Source organism: Narcine bancroftii, chromosome 5, assembly GCF_036971445.1.
Source record: "Narcine bancroftii isolate sNarBan1 chromosome 5, sNarBan1.hap1, whole genome shotgun sequence".
In the NCBI taxonomy this organism is placed as follows: Eukaryota; Metazoa; Chordata; class Chondrichthyes; order Torpediniformes; family Narcinidae; genus Narcine; species Narcine bancroftii.
In genome coordinates, this window is record NC_091473.1 from 168,123,233 (window position 1) to 168,142,845 (window position 19,613).

Genomic DNA, 19,613 nt, shown 5'->3' on the forward strand with positions numbered 1-19,613 from the left:
GGAAGAGTTGGGCATAGTTTGCATGTACGACAGTCTGTGGGCATCCCCACTTCACATGGTCCTCAAATCCTCAGATGGGTGGCAGCCCTGTGGAGGTTATTACCACCTCAATGACTCCACCATGCCCAGCTGCCATCCAGTCCCACATATACAAGACTTCACAGCCAACCTACATGGCGCAAAGGTTTTCTCAATGGTTGATCTAGTGCGTGGCTATCACCAGATTCCTATCCACCTCGACGACATTGGAAAGACGGCTATCCTCACCCCATTCAGACTCTTTGAATTCCTTCGCATGCTGTTTGGCCTCAAGAATGTGGCACAAATTACTAGCACTTAATGGACATGGTGAGCAAAGACTTGGACTTTGTGTTCCTCTACTTGGATGACATCATCATCGCCAGCAAGGACCATGAGAAGCGCAAAGATCATCTTCACAGGCTCTACACACACCTGTCCGACTTCAGCCTCACAGTCAACTTGACCACGTGTCAGTTCAGGAAAGACTCCATACAATTCCTGGCCACACTATTACTGCAAATGGGGCAACAACATCAACGGAAAAAGTTGCAGCCATACGCCAGTTCACCCACCCTAATACCCTCAAAGGCCTCTGGAACTTCACCAGGATGGTTAATTTCTACAACCGTTTCATCCCAGCACGCATCATGCGACCACTGTTTGCCATGATGTCAGCCAAATGCAAGATCCTAGCTCAGTCAGAAGAGGCCAACACGGCTTTCACAGCAACTAAGAATGCCCTGGTCAATGCCACCTTGCTGGTACACCCCAGATCAGATGTGCCCTTGGCCATCACCGTTGACGCATCAGCAGCAGCCATCGGGGGCGTCCTCGAACAGTCCATCTACGGTCATTGGAGGCCGTTAGCCTTTCTCAGCCATCATCTACCCCTCCCCCACCCCCTCACCTCCCACCTACTGGAGCTTAAATACAGTGAGTTCGACAGTGAGCTCCTGGCACTCTACCTTGCCATTAGATATTTCCACTATTTCCTGGAGGGCAGGCCGTTCATGGTCTTCACCAACCACATGTCCCTCACGAACACCTTCTCTATGGTCAAGGATCCCTGGTCTGCATGCCAGCAGCACCACATGTCGTACATATCAGAATCCACCACCGCCATTCAGCACCTCTCCAGTAAGGACAACGTTGGGGTTGACACCCTCTCTAGGCCCATCATCTAAACGTTGTCCCCTGGTCTGGACTATTCCCAACTGGCGCAGGCCCAAAAAGAGGATGAGGAAACCCAGACATTCTGGACAGCCATCACTGGCCTCTGCTTTGAGGGCATCAGCCTGCCGGACAACTCTGATTCCCTGTTGTATGACGTTTCTGCTGGCCCGGTCGTGCCACAGCAATGGAGGCCCAAGGTTTTCCAAGTCATCCACGACCTCACCCACCCATCCATAAATACCGCAGCCCACTTGGTGGCAGAGAGATTTGCATGGCACAGCCTGAGAAAGCAAGTTGCCCAATTGGCCTGCAATTGCACCCAGTGTCAGACCTCCAAGGTCCACTCACAATGTGAAGGCCCCCCCATCTATCAATTTGACCCTCCAGAAAGGTGGTTTGATATCATGGGCCTGCTACCTGTCTTCTGGGATGCCCAGTATCTGCTAACAGTGGTAGACCGCACCACAAGATAGCTGGAAGCCATCCTGTTAAAAGACACTTCCTCTGATTCCTGTGCCAGGGCACTACTCACACATAGGATTGCGAGATTTGGGATACCATCTCACATCACCATGGACAGAGGGGCACAGTTTACATCAGCCCTTTGGACACAGCTAGCAACTCTCCTTGACACTCAGCTGCATCACACCACCGCCTGCCACACGCAATCCAATGGCCTCATTGAACGCTTGTACTGCCACCTGAAGTCAGCTCTCATGGCCCGTTGAACTGGCCCCAGCTGGGTGGATGAACTCCCCTGAGTCTTCCTGGGCTTCCGCACTCACCCAAAGAGGACCTACAGGCCTCCTCTGTGGAATTGGTGAATGGCACCCCATTAATTCTACCAGGTGAATTCCTCCCACCATCTAAAGATTCGGACACCGAGGGAAGAGTGGTGTTACAGAAATTACAAGACAGGTTAGCCTCCCTAGCACTACCCCCACCCCCCCACCTTCACACCATGGGCACCAGCTTGCCTCCAGGTCTCAGGACTTATTAAACATAAACTTTGTATTTGTCCACTGTGGGCTACATTCTGCGCCCCCAACACCCCCCCCCCCCCCCCCCCCCCGTATAAGATCCTCCACAGCATGGGCAAAACTTTCACTCTGGACATCAGGGGAAGGAAGGAACTGTTCACAGCCGACCGGCTGAAGCCCACACAACTCAACCTCAGCCAGCGGGTCATGCTAGTGCAGCCCAAATGCTGGGTACGACCTCCCAAGGATCCAAACCCACTTCGCTCAGGGGTAACGGCATGCCAACGACGGTTGTGTGGAGGTGCACATCTAAAACGCAGGCAAACCAGCTCCGCATCGTTATGGCCGCGGCATCCACGTCAAGATGGCGGTGCCGGGAGAGCCTTCTTCACCAATCGAGTGGGCCGCATACATGCATCCGGCTGCATTGTGATGTCACCGCCTGCGCATAGGTGGGACTTATGGGCAGCCTTATAAGGCACAGCACGGGCAGGTTGAATAAACCGTTAGGAGTGCAAGAGAATTTATTGTGTGTCAGTCTCGTTATTTCGCTACAGTTTATTTCTTTCAGATAAGTGATCAATTCAATCAATAGATAGTATTAGGGAATTGCTAGCATTATTTAACTATTCTATTTTAATTGAATCATGTTCTCAGCAATTACATTTTAAAAATTACTTTCTATTAATTTGGAACAATGCAGAAGGGGCCCATTATTTTTGAATAATGGAAAATCAATCCTGTGATTAATTTCTTGTTTTTAGTGAGAACAGAATAGTTAGTGGAAACCAAAGTCTAAATTTAAGCATTTTTTTTAATCCAAGGTTTTTCCATGAATTTTGGGGAACTGGATGCTTTGAATGAGCTGTTTTGAATTACTCCAAACTTCATAATTTGTCATCCACGGAAGTTGATGAGAAGGGAGTTCAGGGCAGGAGGGGAGACCAGTTTGGAATTGACCAGAATGCAGTAATCTCACACGCAGGTGTTGATTCATCATTTTGCCTTGGGCAAGAGCTCAGACATGCAGCTGCTCTGTGCATTCTGGCTGCATGACACAATCACAAGCAAAGAGTATTTCCTATTGCGACATTTCTTTGCGTGCGGCAGAATCCAGGTGTCTTTCGTTTAATAAAAAATGACAGCCCCTTGAGGCACCAAAATTCACGACTCGTGTAAAGTTTACACCTTGCAGCTGCAATTTTTACGTTCAATGAAAGGTCTTTTTTTTTGATCAGAATATTATATTTTTATTCCTTTGGTTCCCTGACTTGCTTTGGGTCTCTTGTAGAAGACCTTATAAGTGCCCAAGGCATATCATTTGAAAGATGCTCAGCCCTGATGCAACTCTGCACCCAGTGTTGCTGACATGGTGCAGAGTTATCAGATTGACAATGTTGCTAATTGCATGGATGCACAGTCCAGTTCCTCTCCCTGGCACTCACTTTCTCACAATCCTGTGTTTTAATGAAAGCTATTCAACTACATTAGGTCACACAAATTAATACCTAGACTGCCTTAAGCTGCAAAAATGCAGCATAATTTTTGACAATTTTACAACTCTGATAGGATCATGCATAAACTTAAATTTTCAGTCAAAGAAAAGAACATTTATCTTTACTCGAGACTGATAAGATCAGGGGCCAGATGGAGCCAAGTTATCAAATGCAAATGGTCATTTGTCTACTTTTATTAATCTTTCTTATGGTATTTACACATATTATTAAAACCCATGTCAGTATAAAACCAGAAGAATGTATTACTGTGTGATCATTGCCAAGAAATTCTTTATATGGAGCCTGAATTGATCTTTCCAGCCAGTCTTGTATAAACAGATGTGCATCACAGAACAGCTTCAGATAATCTCTTTTTATTGACAGGGATAAAAAAAATGCCATGCAAATAGGTATTTATAATAGGCAAACTTACAATAAAAGCTTGTAAATAGTTTGGTCGCGCTGCGCCCAACAAGGATCTGCTTTTTCTGCTGTGTATTTCAAATGTCTGACACCTTGTTTGAAATACGTGTGCATTTTATTACATATTTATTCAGTTTCGGAGATTGAATTATTTTTGGTATTTGCGGTTTTTTTTCTTCCTTCTACTTGTATTCTGCAATTACTCGTGGAAATGGCTCACAGCATAAATCCATTCTCATTCCTCCCAATTGCTTCAGTCTGATTCTGAAATAGAGATAAGAATAGAAGTTTCAATGCATACTCAAAAGGCAGTTATTTTTAGCTTTTTTAAAATTTTGTTTGGAAATATTTTCTTGTTTTTCTGTATCTGACTTGGTGCAGTTGTTAGTATAAACATTTCTCATTCCTGAGAGAATGTTTTTGATTTTGTTTGTTCTGTTCTGATCTCACACTTAATTTTTTTTAACAAGTGTGAACATAAGGTAGAAATATGCTGCGATTGATTTTAAACTTGATGGAAAGAAACATGGCTTGTCTTTATTGCTATTCAGCATTCTGTTCAGATCTGACATCTTGATGCTGAAACCGTGGCACACATTACACTTTGGGTGACATAAAATGTCTCCTTTTCCCCAGCTCCACCTGGTGGCAAAGCATTTAGCCTTTGTACATTTTGCATTTTGCAATGTTTGCCCTCTACACATTTCCAAAAGCTTGCTTCAAAGCCTACTTCTCGTGCATTCTTTTTCTATCGCCGCTTCCAGCAATTTTTGCCTTTGTAAGGGTTAGAGGATTTGCATTGTTAAAAGTTCTGCATCAATGCAAGTTGCTCGTTTTCTTGATAGTATAACTTTCAAAGGTTTCCACACGCGAAATATTAATGGCTGATATCCTGGATAGATTGCTGGAGAATTTTGAGTGGTCTATCTAAAAAAAAATCCAAATTAGGAGTTTTGCAATAAAACTCTGTTCTTGACCATTACATCATTGAGGATAAGTGAGTTAATTTGTTCGAAGCATTTTTTTCTTTAAAATTGCCAACCATATGTGTTGGGAATACAACTTGGAAGAAGTGACGCAGAACCTTCTAAAGGGGGATGCAATGAACATGCCGTATTTTGGATCAAACATTTTGACCAGGTCAAACACCTTTTGTTAACCCAAGGATTGGGTGTTAGCTCTCTGTTTGACCTGGTGAACTATTTTAATTGCCTCTAATACTTTCTTTGTACTCAATATTTCGAAATTTTTTTCCCCATCAGAGCCAATTCATTGTGAATACCAAGTGAAAAATATGTGACTTTTTTTCCCCTCTTTCTTTACACCAGGGCAATAAGGTTAATGGCAGCATTGCAATTAGTATTTGAGACCGAAATCACCAAAAAAAATAGGAAACATGTTTGAGAAATTCTAATCGTTGTATGATGGTTCAGCAGTGGGTTGTGATTTTACACAGCAGGGGGCTTTTGGAAGAAATCTGCGCATTGCTCTAGCCATAATGTTTCTATAATTATTACGACATGTAATTTTATTTCCCACGGCTAGACTATGTTAGGATGATTTAAATACAATAAAGAATTCAAAAATTCTAGTGCATTTTGGAGAACTATAGATTTGTTGAACTACAAACAAATTTATAGGCTATTTTTATGTTCATTGGCCATACTCTGTTTCAAACAATTCATGTGTTTGTTTTTTAAAAAAATATTTCTATATTCTCATTAAGGAAAAATAAAATGGAGTAATTTTGCCAAGGGTTAGGCATCCCATTTGAGATCACTTATCTTTGTTAACATCCAGGTGGCTCTACATAATACAAGACTGCCTATTGACCCCTGTTGTGTTCAAAACATGGGCTCTCCAGAGATTGGGGACATCTCTCTCCTAATCCATTGAAAGTTGAGTTAATATGATGTAAAAGGTACATAAAATCCTGCTGTACCCAGACTCTTACTTGATACTGACATTAAACCAGATGTTCATTAGATTGGGTCTCGCTCCAAATATAACTAAACGTTAAAATAAAACAGGTACAGTTACCTCTTTTTTTTAGTGATGCGCCCTTAATTTCTTTATGATGTGGGGCTTATAACAGAGAGAAAAAAGGTTGAAAATTTGACAACAATCAAAAGCCAAATATTTTAAATAGATTTCTCCCCCCCACCCCTAATAGAAGACTCTTTGAGGACTTAGGAAGGGGCTCAAGCTCGCCAGCCCCATCCCCAGCCTCGCCCCACCCCCCAAGGCCAATTGAGTCCATTAGTGTTGTTGTTGTGTGGTCTGTGAGAATAAGAATACTTGAGGTGGTGGTGTGAGGATGGAAAAAGATTGACAACCACTGAATTTCAACTTTCAACTTGGAAAGATTGGAACTGAACCTACCTGTATCAATGTATAGAGTTATCATGGATCAAGTTTTCAAATATTACTCCGGGCAACACTTTTTTTTTCAAAAGGTTTGCTTCCTGAAAAATTTGGGATTATAATAGACAACTTCAAAGTGAACACAAAGATAATTTCAGATTTGCGGTATCACATAGGAAGTTGGATAAACATTAAATTAACTTTTATGAATTTCATGTTTCATTGCATAATGATGGTGACACATTATATTAAGTCAACCGACCTAAAATGTTTTGTTGCTAATTTAAGTTTGTGCTCAATACCTGATGCCTCTCATGTCAGTGTCCAACAATAGTCGACCAGCATTGGTGGATTCTAGTTGCCCTAATTCTGCATTACCATGGTTGCCATGTCCTGGAGAAACCTTTCACCATGTTCGTCACTGAGTGCACCAAGATACAGCAGGGAAGAAATCCAAGTACAAATGCAGAAAATGAATTATCAATAACATGTACTTCATGGTTTTGTCTGCTTGAAGAAGACTTAAAATATGACAAGAAATCACATAAATAGGTTATATCTGAAAATAAGGTACATGATAGGAACTTTTTAAGGTGATTTTTGTGATCAAAATGTATCGAAATGTGTTCAGGAAGAAAAATCCACATTGTTCAGTGTTATTACAAGTAAGCGGGTGGTTAACCTTTATATTCCAAGGGACAAGCATCTTGAACCTGAAGAGACACCAACTGTGTACAGGTACACACAAAAGCAAAATAGATCCATGTAACGTCACGATCATTAATTCACTTCTGAGCAACAGTGAGTAACACAGAAGACTTGGAAGAAGTCAGAATGATCTGACGATGACACTTTCTATACTTAACTCATAATAACAGCACTCTAGATTAATTTACAGCCTGCTAATTGAATACTATTGAAATGCAGATAATTTGAATAGAAGGAAGCATCCCAATGAAAAATTAAATTAGCTTCAGGAAAAGTATCATGACTATTGAAAGGGAGGATGCTGCAGAAGGAGTATCCACTGAGTCGGTGTGGATAGAAGTCAGAAATAGGAAGGGGGCTATCACTGTATTGGGAGTAGTCTATAAGCCCCTAAATCACCCTCTGGACAGCGAGGAGTAGATAAGCAGGCAGATTTTGGAATGGTGCGGGAAATATAGGGTTGTAGTTATGAGTGTTTTCAACTTCCTTAATATTGACTGGCCCCTAATTAATGCAAGAGGGATGGATGGGGCTGAATTTGTCAGGTGTGTACAAGAAGGATTCCTGATTCAACTTGTGGACTAGCCGACTAGAGGAGAGGTTATACTGGTTCTGGGGAATGAATCTGGTCAGGTGGCGGACCTCTCGGTGGGGGAGTATTTTGGTGAGAGTGACCACAACTCCCTTAGCTTCAACATAGCTATTGAAAAGGATATAAACAGTCAAAATGGGAAAGTGCTTAATTGGGGAAGGGCTAATCATGAAGGGATAAGGCAGGAACTACCTGCACAGAAGTCATGTGGAAGAAGTTTAGGGACAACTTGTGCAGGGTTCAAGATAGGTTTGTCCCACTGGGACAAGGAAAAGATGGTAAGAAAAAGGAACTGTGGCTGACGAAACAGGTCAGGCAACTAGTCAAGAGGAGGAAGGAAGCATACATTAGATATAGGAAACAGGAAGGGATCATGAGAAATATATGGTAGCCAGGAAGGTGCTTAAGAAATGACTTTGGAGAGCTCAAAGGGGGCATGAGAAGGCCTTGGTATGTAGGATTAAGGAGAACCTGAAGGTGTTCTATACGTATGTGAAGAACACAACAATGATGAGAAAGAAGGTGGACCTGCTAAAGGATAAAAGGGGCAACATATGTCTAGAGGCAGAGGAGGCTGGGGAGGTCCTAAATGAATACTCTGTGTCAGTATTCACAAGAGAAAAGGACCTTGATCATGATGAGGTCAAAATTGAATAGGCCTGTGTGCTGGATAATGAGGAGATTAAGGAAGCGTAAGAGTTGGATTTTCTTAAAAACATCAAGATCGACGTCCTTGGGGCTGAATGCGATATCCCCCAGGTTACTGTGAGAAGTGATGGAAGAGATAGCTGGGTATGATCTTTGTATCCTCTTTGGGTGCAGGGGAAGTACCAGAGGATTGGAGAAAGACAAGTGTAGCCCCCTTGTTTTAACAAGGTAATAGGGAGAAACCTGGGAATTATAGACTGGTGAGTTTTACATCAAATAACCTAATCGAGAAGATTCTTCAGGATAGGATCTATGAGGATTTGGAGAAGTACAGTCTATTCAAGGATAGTCAGCATGGCATTGTGAAAGGAAGGTCTTGCCTCACGAGCCTAAGTGAATTTTTTGAGGAGATAAAATAAATTCATGAGGATAAGGTTGTAGATGTGGTCTGTATGGATTTTAGCAAAGTATTTGACAAGATTCCCCTTGAGAGACTCATCCAGAAAGTCATGAGGCATGGGAACGGTGGAACCTTGACTGTGTGGATAAAAAAAATTGGCTTGTCAGAAGAAAGCAGAGAGTAGAAGTGGAAGGAAAGAATTCTGCCAGGAGGGACTAGACATAAGGCTGAGTACAGGGTTTATGGTTGGTTTCTTCAGAGTGTAGATGATCCTTGGGTCCAAATCCATGCATCCCTCAAGGTTCCTGCACAAGTAGATAGGATAGTTAAGAAAGCTTATGGGGGATGCTGGGATTCATTAATGGGGGACTGAATTCAGGAGTTGAGAGATCACGTTACAACTCTACAAATCTCTAGTAAGACCACATTTCAAGTGTTGTGTTCAGTTCTCGTCTCCTCATTATAGGTAGGATAGGAAAGCTCTGGAGAGGGTGCAAAGGAGATTTACCAGGATTCTGCCTGGATTGGGAAACAAATCTTGTGAGGCAAGGTTAACAGAGCTAGGGCTTTTTACTTTGGAGCGCAGAAGGATTAGAGGAAACTTAATAGAGGTCCACAAAATTATGAGAGGCATAGATAGGGTGGACAGCCAGTATCTGTTTCCCAGGGCAGCATCAGCAAACACCAGAGGACATAAGTACAAAGAGAAGGGAGGGAAGTTTAGAGGAGATATCAGGGGTAAATTATTTTACGCAGAGAGGGGGCCTGGAATGCCTCACTGAGGATGGTAGTGGAGGCTGAAACATTAGGGGCTTTTAAGGCACTCTTAGACAGACACATGGATGAAAGGAAAATAGAGGGTTATGGGGTAGGGAGGGTTTAGTTTACTTTTGAAAGGGATTTGTGGATAGGCACAACATCGAGGGCCGAAGGGCCTGTACTGTGCTGAATTGTTCCATGTTCTCTTAACTGCACTCATGGCTTTAGATGTTGATCAAAGAACTGATTCTGGTTTGTGAATCGAAAGGTTATTTGATGGCTTATTATGCTCCTGCTTGACAGTTAGAAGAGCTAAAGACCACTCTGGAGAGGACCAAACAGGAGCTCGATTCCACTAAGGTCCGGCTGACATCAACACAGCAGTCTCTTGCTGAGCGGGAGGCACACCTTGCCAACCTGAGAATAGAGCGAAGAAAGCAACTGGAAGAAGTGCTGGAGATGAAGTAAGTACTTGCTGGGAAATTATTATTTCTTCTAGATTGTGTGCAAAATGAAAAATGACAACATAGTTTTAAATATGTGAAATGTTTATAAATATTGAATGATTTTATTTTGCTCATAACAGTGTCACCACTAGGAACTCATTGAGATTTTTGTTATTAGGACTGATACCATCTGTTCAGCAGGCTCTGGTGCCTCCCGTCCTGGTTCCCTGCTTGCATCATTCTCAAATTTCCCCTTGTTCTCTATTGAAGATTTGTCTTTAATTCCTTTGTTTCTGTTTATGTGACATTCACCTCCAATAAGCCGACTCTGCCTAATGTTTCCTGTCCCTTGTTTCTGTTGATACTCTTCAAACCCACCATTGTTATCCCTTCAAAAAAACATCTCTATGCCCTTACACACAACCTAGCCCCCCCCCCCCACCCCATTTCTGCCCATCCAGACATCTCTAGTCTTGCTTTTCATTCCATCCTTGCATGTTTTGTTGACTCCTAAATCTCCAACTGTCACAGGATTACAAAAGAAAGACCAACGGCAAACAATAATGGGCCCTTTGTGCCAACTTTTCCATTTCCATTTTTTCAATTCCTTCATCCAGCTGGAAGACCAGTTCCATTTTTCCTAACATGCAATAGGCAGATGTTTGCCTGCAATAGCTATTTCACTGGCCCCACTGCATTCCTCTCTGGGAATCCATATATTTTCCCCTTTGTCCCTTTTTTGCATCTATTTGTTGCCCCTCACAGCACTGCTTTCTCCTGTAAACTGACGGCAGCCAGATCAACACACCTTAATTCAATCTCGCCTTTGCCTCTCTTTCAATACAAAGTTTAAAACCAATCCTTCTGACAGAAATAAAGCTTGGTGACAATTTTTCTTTTCCCTGAGATATCCTTGTGCCTTAAGGGCACTGCTGAAAGAGCTGACTGGAATTTGCGATTTTCGATTTTCTTGAAGTCATCTTTGGTCGAAATGCTCTCTATTGCTTGGTTGTCGCCTTTTGTGTATGGAATAGTGGGATAAAAAGCCTTGAAAAGCAGTACAGATTAAAAAGGCATTTACTTTTAGAATCAGTTTAGCTGCTTTAGTTAGTGATGAAGATATAACTTTAATGGCAGCAAAAGTGAATTGATGGTGAAGTGAACTCTCTTCATGTATTCAAGGCAGTCATGCTGACAAAGCAAATTTGAAATCATTATTTGATGTAATAACGATGCTTTGTCTTCTGCTGTTGCAACTATACTGAATGATTTATTTTCCCCTGGTGTGCTCACGGAAACGAATTCAAAATAATATCATTTGCTATTATACAGGCCATCCCCACCTTAGGGCTGTTTAGGTAATGGAAATCTGCCCTAACAGAATTCACAATCATTACCCAAAATTTTGAGCTGCAGAATGAAATTCACTTTCATGGAACATAAATTAAAATAAATAAATCAATAGAATTTTTAGTTCAACTTGATTTTACTTTTTTGGATGACGTGGGCTGTGTGTTATGGAAGAGCTCCATTTCTGGGAAACTCAACCCTACCTGTGATGTGGTAGTTGCTATCTGTTGGGTCAGATTGCTTTGTCCTGCCATCATAAAGCCTCATGAGAAGTTGATGGCTGTATGAAAATTTATTATCACTCTAGTTTTATCAACCAACTTAAGTATGACACAAATTGTATGTTTTTTTTAATGATGGTATTGAACTGAATTTTACATTTTAAGTTACTTGGTCATTGTATGTGAGGGCTGTGTGCCATAGAAGCTTGATCATTCCATTTTGTAGCCTCACATCTGTGAACACTTGCCTCTTAAAATTAATCAATGGCCATTAATTGCCAGTGAAGTTTTCATTCATTTCATTATGGATGTCTTATAATTTGTAGAAAAAAAATGTTGATAAAGCAAGCTTTATTTAATAACAGATTAAAACTGTCAAGGATAGCTATAAAATCAGTACAACTTAAATATAATTACTGTGCATTTAGTGGTTTTAGGTACGAAATGAATTCTGAGTCTTTTATGACTGTGGTAGTCTAACAATGTAAAAAGAATCAAGGTTGCTTTGGCAAAGTAGTATGCAAACCTAAAACACGTACTTATGACAAAATTATATTGCCCTATTGGTCGCAGATGCATGCACATCACTTTTCTCCCCCAAGTCAGCAATTTTTAATTGCATTTATTCCTTTGTGAGCACAGGTGGAAGTAGCCAGACTTCCTTATTATTGAAAAGGCTTTGCAGCAAACTAATAAAGTACCCAGAAGGTTAATGGACTGTCTGGTATTTTTTTTTAAACACTTAATTTTGTTTCAGTATATTTCAAGTTGAAGTGAATGAGAATAAATTCTATTGGTCCAAAAGTGAGCGACAAAGAAGACGACTTCAGTTATTCTCCCATCATTATCTCATCGGTAGAAGTTGAAATAATTTGTAGGGCTCTGCCAGAGTGTGATGTTGGAAATTATAAGGCTTGCAGTGAGTTGGATGATCCTATCTTCTCCCGATTCCAGAGACCTGGGTCTTCCTCTCAGCGACTCGCAAGGGTCACAAGATCCAGAGCGCTGCCCAGAAATAAATATGTTGCGTGACCTCAATTAACCAAGTTAAACATTTTTTTTGCACGATTTTGTCTTTGGCAACTCCGCCAGAATTTTTGAACTTCACACCACAATTTGGGTAAGGCGCTAATGATATATGTTGAAGAGACTAAAGAGAACTCTGATGTAGATTCCTCTAATTCATTGTTACACTCGAGACTTCATTAATATACTATTACATTTTCAGAGAATGCTGTCTTCCCAGTCAAATGTTCATTTGTGCTTATTGCCTCTAGAATGCTCAATTATTGTCATGTCTGGCTATCAGAAAAATGTACAGGGAATGTTACACTCATCCAGATCCAAGTCATTGTTATATTTCCCAAAACTTCTCCATTCTTTCCTGTAAACTATCAAAGGCTATGTATGCAGCCCATAAAAGAAAGTATTTGCAATTAGACTATTTTGTGGTACAAAAAATGTCATCTGTTTTTTTTTTGCCAGTTCATTTATAAGGCCATCTGCAGCCCTATTGCTTTAGTGTTTTGAAGTGCTTACATTAGCTATGAATGGAATGATCCAGACCAGCATATGTATTTGTCCTTGTGCAAATAAGATTTCAGTGGAGTTTTCCTGTTCACATTTGAATTGTTGGCCGATTTTGGAGGTCTTGGTATCATACTGGGAAACATGTGTGCCTGGCAATGTTCTCAGGATGATGGACTGTGCTTTATAATCTAAACTGCTTGGGATGTTTGTCTTTGGCACAGCTCAGATTCTTGAAACTCTATTGCATCCTATGTTATTCCCAGTTTACCTTCTAATCTTGCTCAACAAGTATTCATTTACTTTACTTGGACAACCCACTGACACCAATGTTTTTACTCTGACCTGTACACAAATTGATGAACTTGATGAATGTTAGTCTTGTCAGGTGGTGTATTTAAGAGCTGACTTCCTTCTTCAAACATATTTTCTTTCTTCCCATCTAAAACACAGACAACATGTTCACAAAGTTCTTTTTTAAAAAAAAAAGCTAAGCATAAAGCCAGTCTTAAATTGAATATCATTAATATGGTGGCTACTCAGTGATAATACAAGCAGCCCATGTGTTACAGGAGGGTTCCATTTCTTGAGTGCAGCCCATGTTCTAGAATATTACAACATAATTGCAGACCATTCAGCCCACACAAAGAAATTCTGGAGAAACTGAGCTAGTCTCGCAGTGTCCACAGATAGGAGGTAAAACTATATTACTGACGTTTCAGGCCTGAGTCCTTCTTCAAGGTTTAAGCAAAGAACGAGACGGCGTTAGAATAAAAACTGAAGAATGGGAGGGGGAAGAATCCAGACCAACAAAAGGTGTTAATTGGATATGATAAGAAGAGAGGAGAGATTTTGGCTCTGTGAAAGGTGTAAAGTGAGGGGAGAGAGAGAAAGTGAGGAGAGAGAGAGAGAGAGCTGGGGAAAAGGCAACAGGGGAAAGAAGAAGTGTGGGGGGGGGTGAATTTAACAGAAACCAGAGACATTGATGTTAATGCCATCCAGATTGTGGGTCCTCCAACAGAAGATGGAGTGTTGTTCCTCTAATTTGTGGGTGATCTCAATCTGGCAGTGCAAGAGACCATGGACAGGCATGTTGCCAAGGGAATGGGATGGGAAACTGAAATGGGTGGCCACTGGGAGATCCATGCGGTTTCAGCGGACTGATCTGATCTGGTCAACAAAGTGATCTCCTAGAGACCACAACAGGACCACCAGATGCAATAGATGACCCCTGCAGATTCGAAAGTGACATGTTGCTTCATTTGGATGGACTATTTGGGGCCCCGAATGGTGGTGGGGGGAGGAGGTGTGGATGCAAGTGGAGCATCTCCTGCGGTGCCAATTGGACGATTGGTGGGGAGGGAGGAATGGACAAAGGAATCACAGAGGGAGTGGTCCCTGCAGAAGGCAGAGGAGAGGGGAAGATATGCCTAGTGGTGAGATTGTGTAGTAGGCAGCAAAAAAGACAGAGAAGGATATGCTATCACGGAGGCTGGTGGGTGGTAGATGAGGACAGGGGAATTCCTGACCTTGTGGCATGTGGGGGCAGAGGGCTCCATGGCTGATGTGCTGGTAATGGAAGATATGTGGGTGAGGGCCAAGTTGATGGTGGTAGAAGGAAAGCCGCATTGTTTGAAGAAGGAGGACATCTCTGATGATCTGGCATAGAAGACCTTGTGTTGGGAGCAGATGAGATGCAGGAATTGACAGAAAGGAATGGAATCCTTGCAAGGGGGTAGGTTGTGAAGAGATGTATTTGAGGGAGCTGTGGGTTTGGAGAAGAGGCTGTCAAGAGCTTGTCTCCTGAGATGGAGACAGGAAGATCAAAAAAGGGGAGAGTGTTGCAATTGAATTTGAGGTTGGGGTGGAAGTTGGCAGTAAAGTGGATGAGGCAGCACCAAAGGTAGTCGTCGATGTGGTGGAGGAAGAGTTGAGGGGCCTTTCCTGTGTTGGCTTGTAGTGTGGATTGCTCCACATAGCCAACAAAAAGGCAAGCATTGCTGGGGCCCATACAGGTATGAATGGCTACCCCTTTGACCTGGAGAAAGTTGGATGAACCAAAGGAGAAGTTATTAAGGGTGAGGACACGATTTACCAGTCAGGTGATTGTGGTGGTGGAGGGGACTGGTTGGGTCTATTGTCCAGAAAGAAACGAAGGTCCACGATGTTGTGCCAGCATATATAAACCTATTCAACAAACTCTATTTCTCTTGTATGCATATGCCTAAAAGTCTTTAAACATCCTCATTGTACCAACCTCCATGGCCATGCACCCACTACTCGATATGTGAAAAAGAAACCTTACCCCAGACATCTCCCCTAAACTTACCTCCCTCCCCGTTTACAGATATCCTCTGGTGTTTGCTTCTCTCAGCCCAGGAAAAAGCTGCTGGCTGCTCATCTGTCTATAGCCCCTTTTCCACTGGCACCTTGTTCCAGGAATTAACGGGGAATTAACCGGTCAAGGGTCAATGGAAAATGCAAATAATCAGCATGGCAGTGCCAAGGGATTGACGGCCGCTTCCCCTACTCATATCTCTGGCCTCAGTTGATGCCGACGTGCTGATTAAACCAGTGGACAACTTCTATGCATCCATACCATTTGAAAGTCGACTCTCCGATCCCCAGGGATGAGTCGTGTTCAGTGGAAAAACAGTCAGAGTCCGATTAAAGGTGGCCCAGTGAAAACAGTACAAATGGCTTCCTATCCTGGGACACCGCACGGCCAATTAACTGGGATGCCAGTGGAAAAAGGGTTGAAGTTAACCTTTCCTCATGTGTTCTCCAATCCAGGCAACATTCTGGTAAATCTCAGCATCCTCGCCAAAGGATGCACATACTTTCTGCATCATGCTTATCTGTAACAGGAAACAACATCATCTGCACACAAGACCCAATAGTTAAAAGGAAAAAAAAATGTTTATTTATTGAATTTTCACATAAATTCCATGAGAGTTAATTTCATACTGTGCTGTCTTAAATTATTGAGTCGTGATTTATGAATTCTGTTCCCTGAATGCTCATAACACAGGGGTAACCTACATTCAGCAGTTTTACGAGATCTGATAAAAGTTATGTAAAAAAAAAGGGGGGATTATCTTATTAGGAAGCTCCAAGAGCATTAACTTCAGAGATTGGAGGTCTATCATAAAAAATGACTTGTTAAAAACTAAATGACATCTTGAGTAAAAAATGTGAAGCAAGACTGATAGTTATTTACTTTGGGTAACATTCGGATTCGAGCTTTGTACAGAGGCATTGCAACAATTCACAAAAAAAAGTTCAAATGATTATCCTATCACCGTGAGGAGTGGCTTCCTGAAATATTTGCTTGATTTACTTTGCATGTTCCTATAATGTTAGTGAAATAACACTTTTAAACATGAGCAATTACCTAAATTTGTTTCCAGCCTGCAAAGTTATAATGCGTAGTTGACTTAAACTTTTAAAGGTAAAGATTAAATTGATAAAAAACACTGTATTGCTGTATTTTTCTGAGACTTAAGTAACGGTTACTTGTAGCTACTCTCATATTTGGCTTGTCCATCTGGATCTCAAGCACTGTTCCAAAAAGGGAATTGCTCTCAAGTAGTTACTTTCTAGAATTCATGCTGGGAGCACAAAGTCATATCCACAGTTAAATACCTCACAACACACAAAACAGCAGGATGTTGATACAACTGTGACTTCCACAGGAAGTTATTTGAATTGTAGCAGGAGTTGTTGTAAAAACCACCTACTTGGTAGAAAGTGTCCCTATGACAGTGTTTGCATCTTAGCAGACCTTTAAGACAACAGGCCTTGACCAGCTCTTTTCACACAAGCTTGTAAACATTGTAAAGATTAGAGGAAACCCAAATAAAGGCTTTGTTCACAGAGTAGAAGAAATATATTAGAGCAAGATGAGACAATTCTTGTGTGAAAGGATCCAGCAAATGGGCAGAACGCAGTAAAATTCTTGTGCATAAGAATGTTTCTAAGGAGAGCAGTCATTTATTTGGCAGTAAAAACGAATCAAATCAAAAGCTGCAGTTGCCATGACATTGTTATATTGTTTATTGTGTTTGGACAACACACTCAAAATGTACCCATGTGATTTTTGTGGATGAATAATTAGTTGTATTTTGCATCATTTCAACATGGTAACAGAATTACTGCATTAATTCAAAGCAAAATATCTTCAGTTAAGGACTGAATTTATTGTTGAGATGGCTTTAGCTTTGTCAGATGCTGAAAAATTACAGATATACACCCACAAAATGAATGGAACTTGAATCCATTCTTTATACAAAATGGAGGGAAATAATTTCCTGTTTGTGAATACATTTAAATTTTAAATTCAGATAGACATACAGCAATAGTAACAGGCCCTTCAGACCCACAACCTTATGCTGCTCAAATATCCTAATTAACCTACAACTCCGTATGTTTTGAAAAACGGGAGGAATCCAGAGCACTCGGAGAAAACCTGCGGGGTGAACGTAGAAATTCCTTGTGGGCCGCGCCGGTTTTGAACCCGTGTTGCTGGGGCTGTAGCAGCGTTGCGCTAACTGCTACGTTAACCGTGCTGCCCTGGTTGTTTGGACTAACAATGATGTAGTTGCAATGAATGTGTTGCTGTTTTAAGAAGTCTGGAATTTCCACTGTGGGAAAGATGTTTTTTTTAAATTTGAGTTTTAATTTTCTTGAGAAACTAAGTTGAACAGATTTTAATACACTTAAAATTATCCCAGTCTTTGCATACATGTTGGAATCTGCCACACTATTGAGTTAATTGTTGTAACTTTCTTCCAAAGAGTCTGGTACATATTTTCTTGTGCAGTAAACCCTTATCATTTGAACTGGATCTTTGTCCCTTATCATGTCCATTTGTTCTATTATATCCAGGCATTTACACTTGCACTGCCATTCATTGACTGACCTGATTGTTGATCTCCATCTGGCTGTTTGATCCCCATAGATTTTATTCCCATATGGAGCAAATATCTATCTCAGCCTTAAATATACTTGAATAATTCAATAAACAGAACCAAATTGATACCAGGTCAGGAAAAACTTAATTTCAATCATTCTACTTCTTAATTCTGCAGTAAGGTTAACATACAAAGCGAGAGCTGTGACCAGGTGCATGTGATTCAATCAATGTTCTGTGTAAACACTACTAGGACAATTCATTCTTGCACAAGGTGCGTTGCAGTAGCAGTGTCTCTCTGTGTTGCTCAAGTGCCTGGCTTGTGCGTATAAAATGAAGTTATAGGCACCATTGTGTGTAGCTTGTAGTTTCTTAAGGAACCCCAGATTCAAGGATGACTTAGATTGTGGAGATGTCATTGTCCACATCATGTGCAGTGCCCTCCATAATATTTGGGACAAAGACACTTTTTTGTCTTTATTTGCCCCTGTTTCTTTGTAATCAAACAATTCACGTGATTAAAGTGCACATTCCAGACTTTATTCAAGTGCAGTGACTTCTCCGGGAGAGCCACTAAATGAATACACGTTCACGGGATTAGTCAGTAAAAGACTGTTTATTCGAGTCTGTTTCCTCCTTTTTGCATCCCTCCCGGTTTGGGCTCCACTAGACTGACTGGCAGTGACGTCACCACGTGCTCACCACTAATTTGTGGGGCTGGTGTGTTTAAACACGATAGGAGCCCCACACTCTCTAGAAAGAGGCACAATGGTCCAGTGTGTCGCTACTTGACTCGCAGCACCACGTGCAAGCGGTTTCTTTCCCAGGTGAGTGAGAAGCATCCCGGCCCTCGGCCCTATGCATCCGCTTGGCGAGTCATCCCGGTGACGGTTCACGATACCGCACTACGCCCCTCAGCCCGCTACATTACCCTCCCCCCCAAGAATCGTGGCCGAAAACAGATGAACTGGCCGCATGCGCCTTGGGCGGACACCCTCGTCTCCTGGGTTGGGGGGAATTGGGGAAATAGGGTCCACATGTGATGGTTTGAGTCTGTCCACACTAAACAGTTGCAAATGCCCCCCAATGTCCAAAGTATACACAACTCCGTCCCTCTTAAACATGCAGATAGGGCCATCATACGGCTGTGGCAATGGTGCTCCTGGGGCCAGGTGGAAGTACATAGTGCTTGGGGGTTCCATGCCAGTTGTTTGAAATGGTTTTCTTACTTCCACATTGTGTCAAAGCTGCTGACGCACGTCCAGGTCAGAGAAGTAAGAGTTGGATGAGAAGTGAACATCACCTGGAACTGAAAGAACCAAACCATAAATCACCTCCGTGGATTATGCAGACATAGCTTCCTTCCAATTGGGCTTGGTGAGTCAGGCTTTGATTGTGGTCTTGAGTTGCTGGTGAAAACGTTCCACAAGACCATTGGACTATGGGTGATGCAGTTGTGTTCCACAAAAGCGCGCAAGGGAAGTCCATAATGCATTACGCTTCATCGTCTGAAGTGACGTGTGTGGGAACCCTGAATCTCGAGATCCAATTGGCAATGAATGTTCTGGCGCATGTCTCAGTGTCATTGGATGA

At 41.9% G+C, this 19,613-nt stretch overlaps 1 protein-coding gene across 6 annotated transcripts in view; it reads left to right on the forward strand.

Moving 5' to 3' along the window:
* LOC138764158 (ERC protein 2) overlaps positions 1–19,613 on the forward strand; it is an 871,420-nt gene that overhangs the window by 520,849 nt on the left and 330,958 nt on the right. For all 6 annotated transcript variants that reach the window (XM_069939655.1, XM_069939657.1, XM_069939658.1 and 3 more), the window contains one exon: positions 9,868–10,028. In XM_069939655.1, coding sequence (XP_069795756.1) covers positions 9,868–10,028 — 161 coding nt within the window. The remainder of the gene's footprint in view (positions 1–9,867; positions 10,029–19,613) is intronic.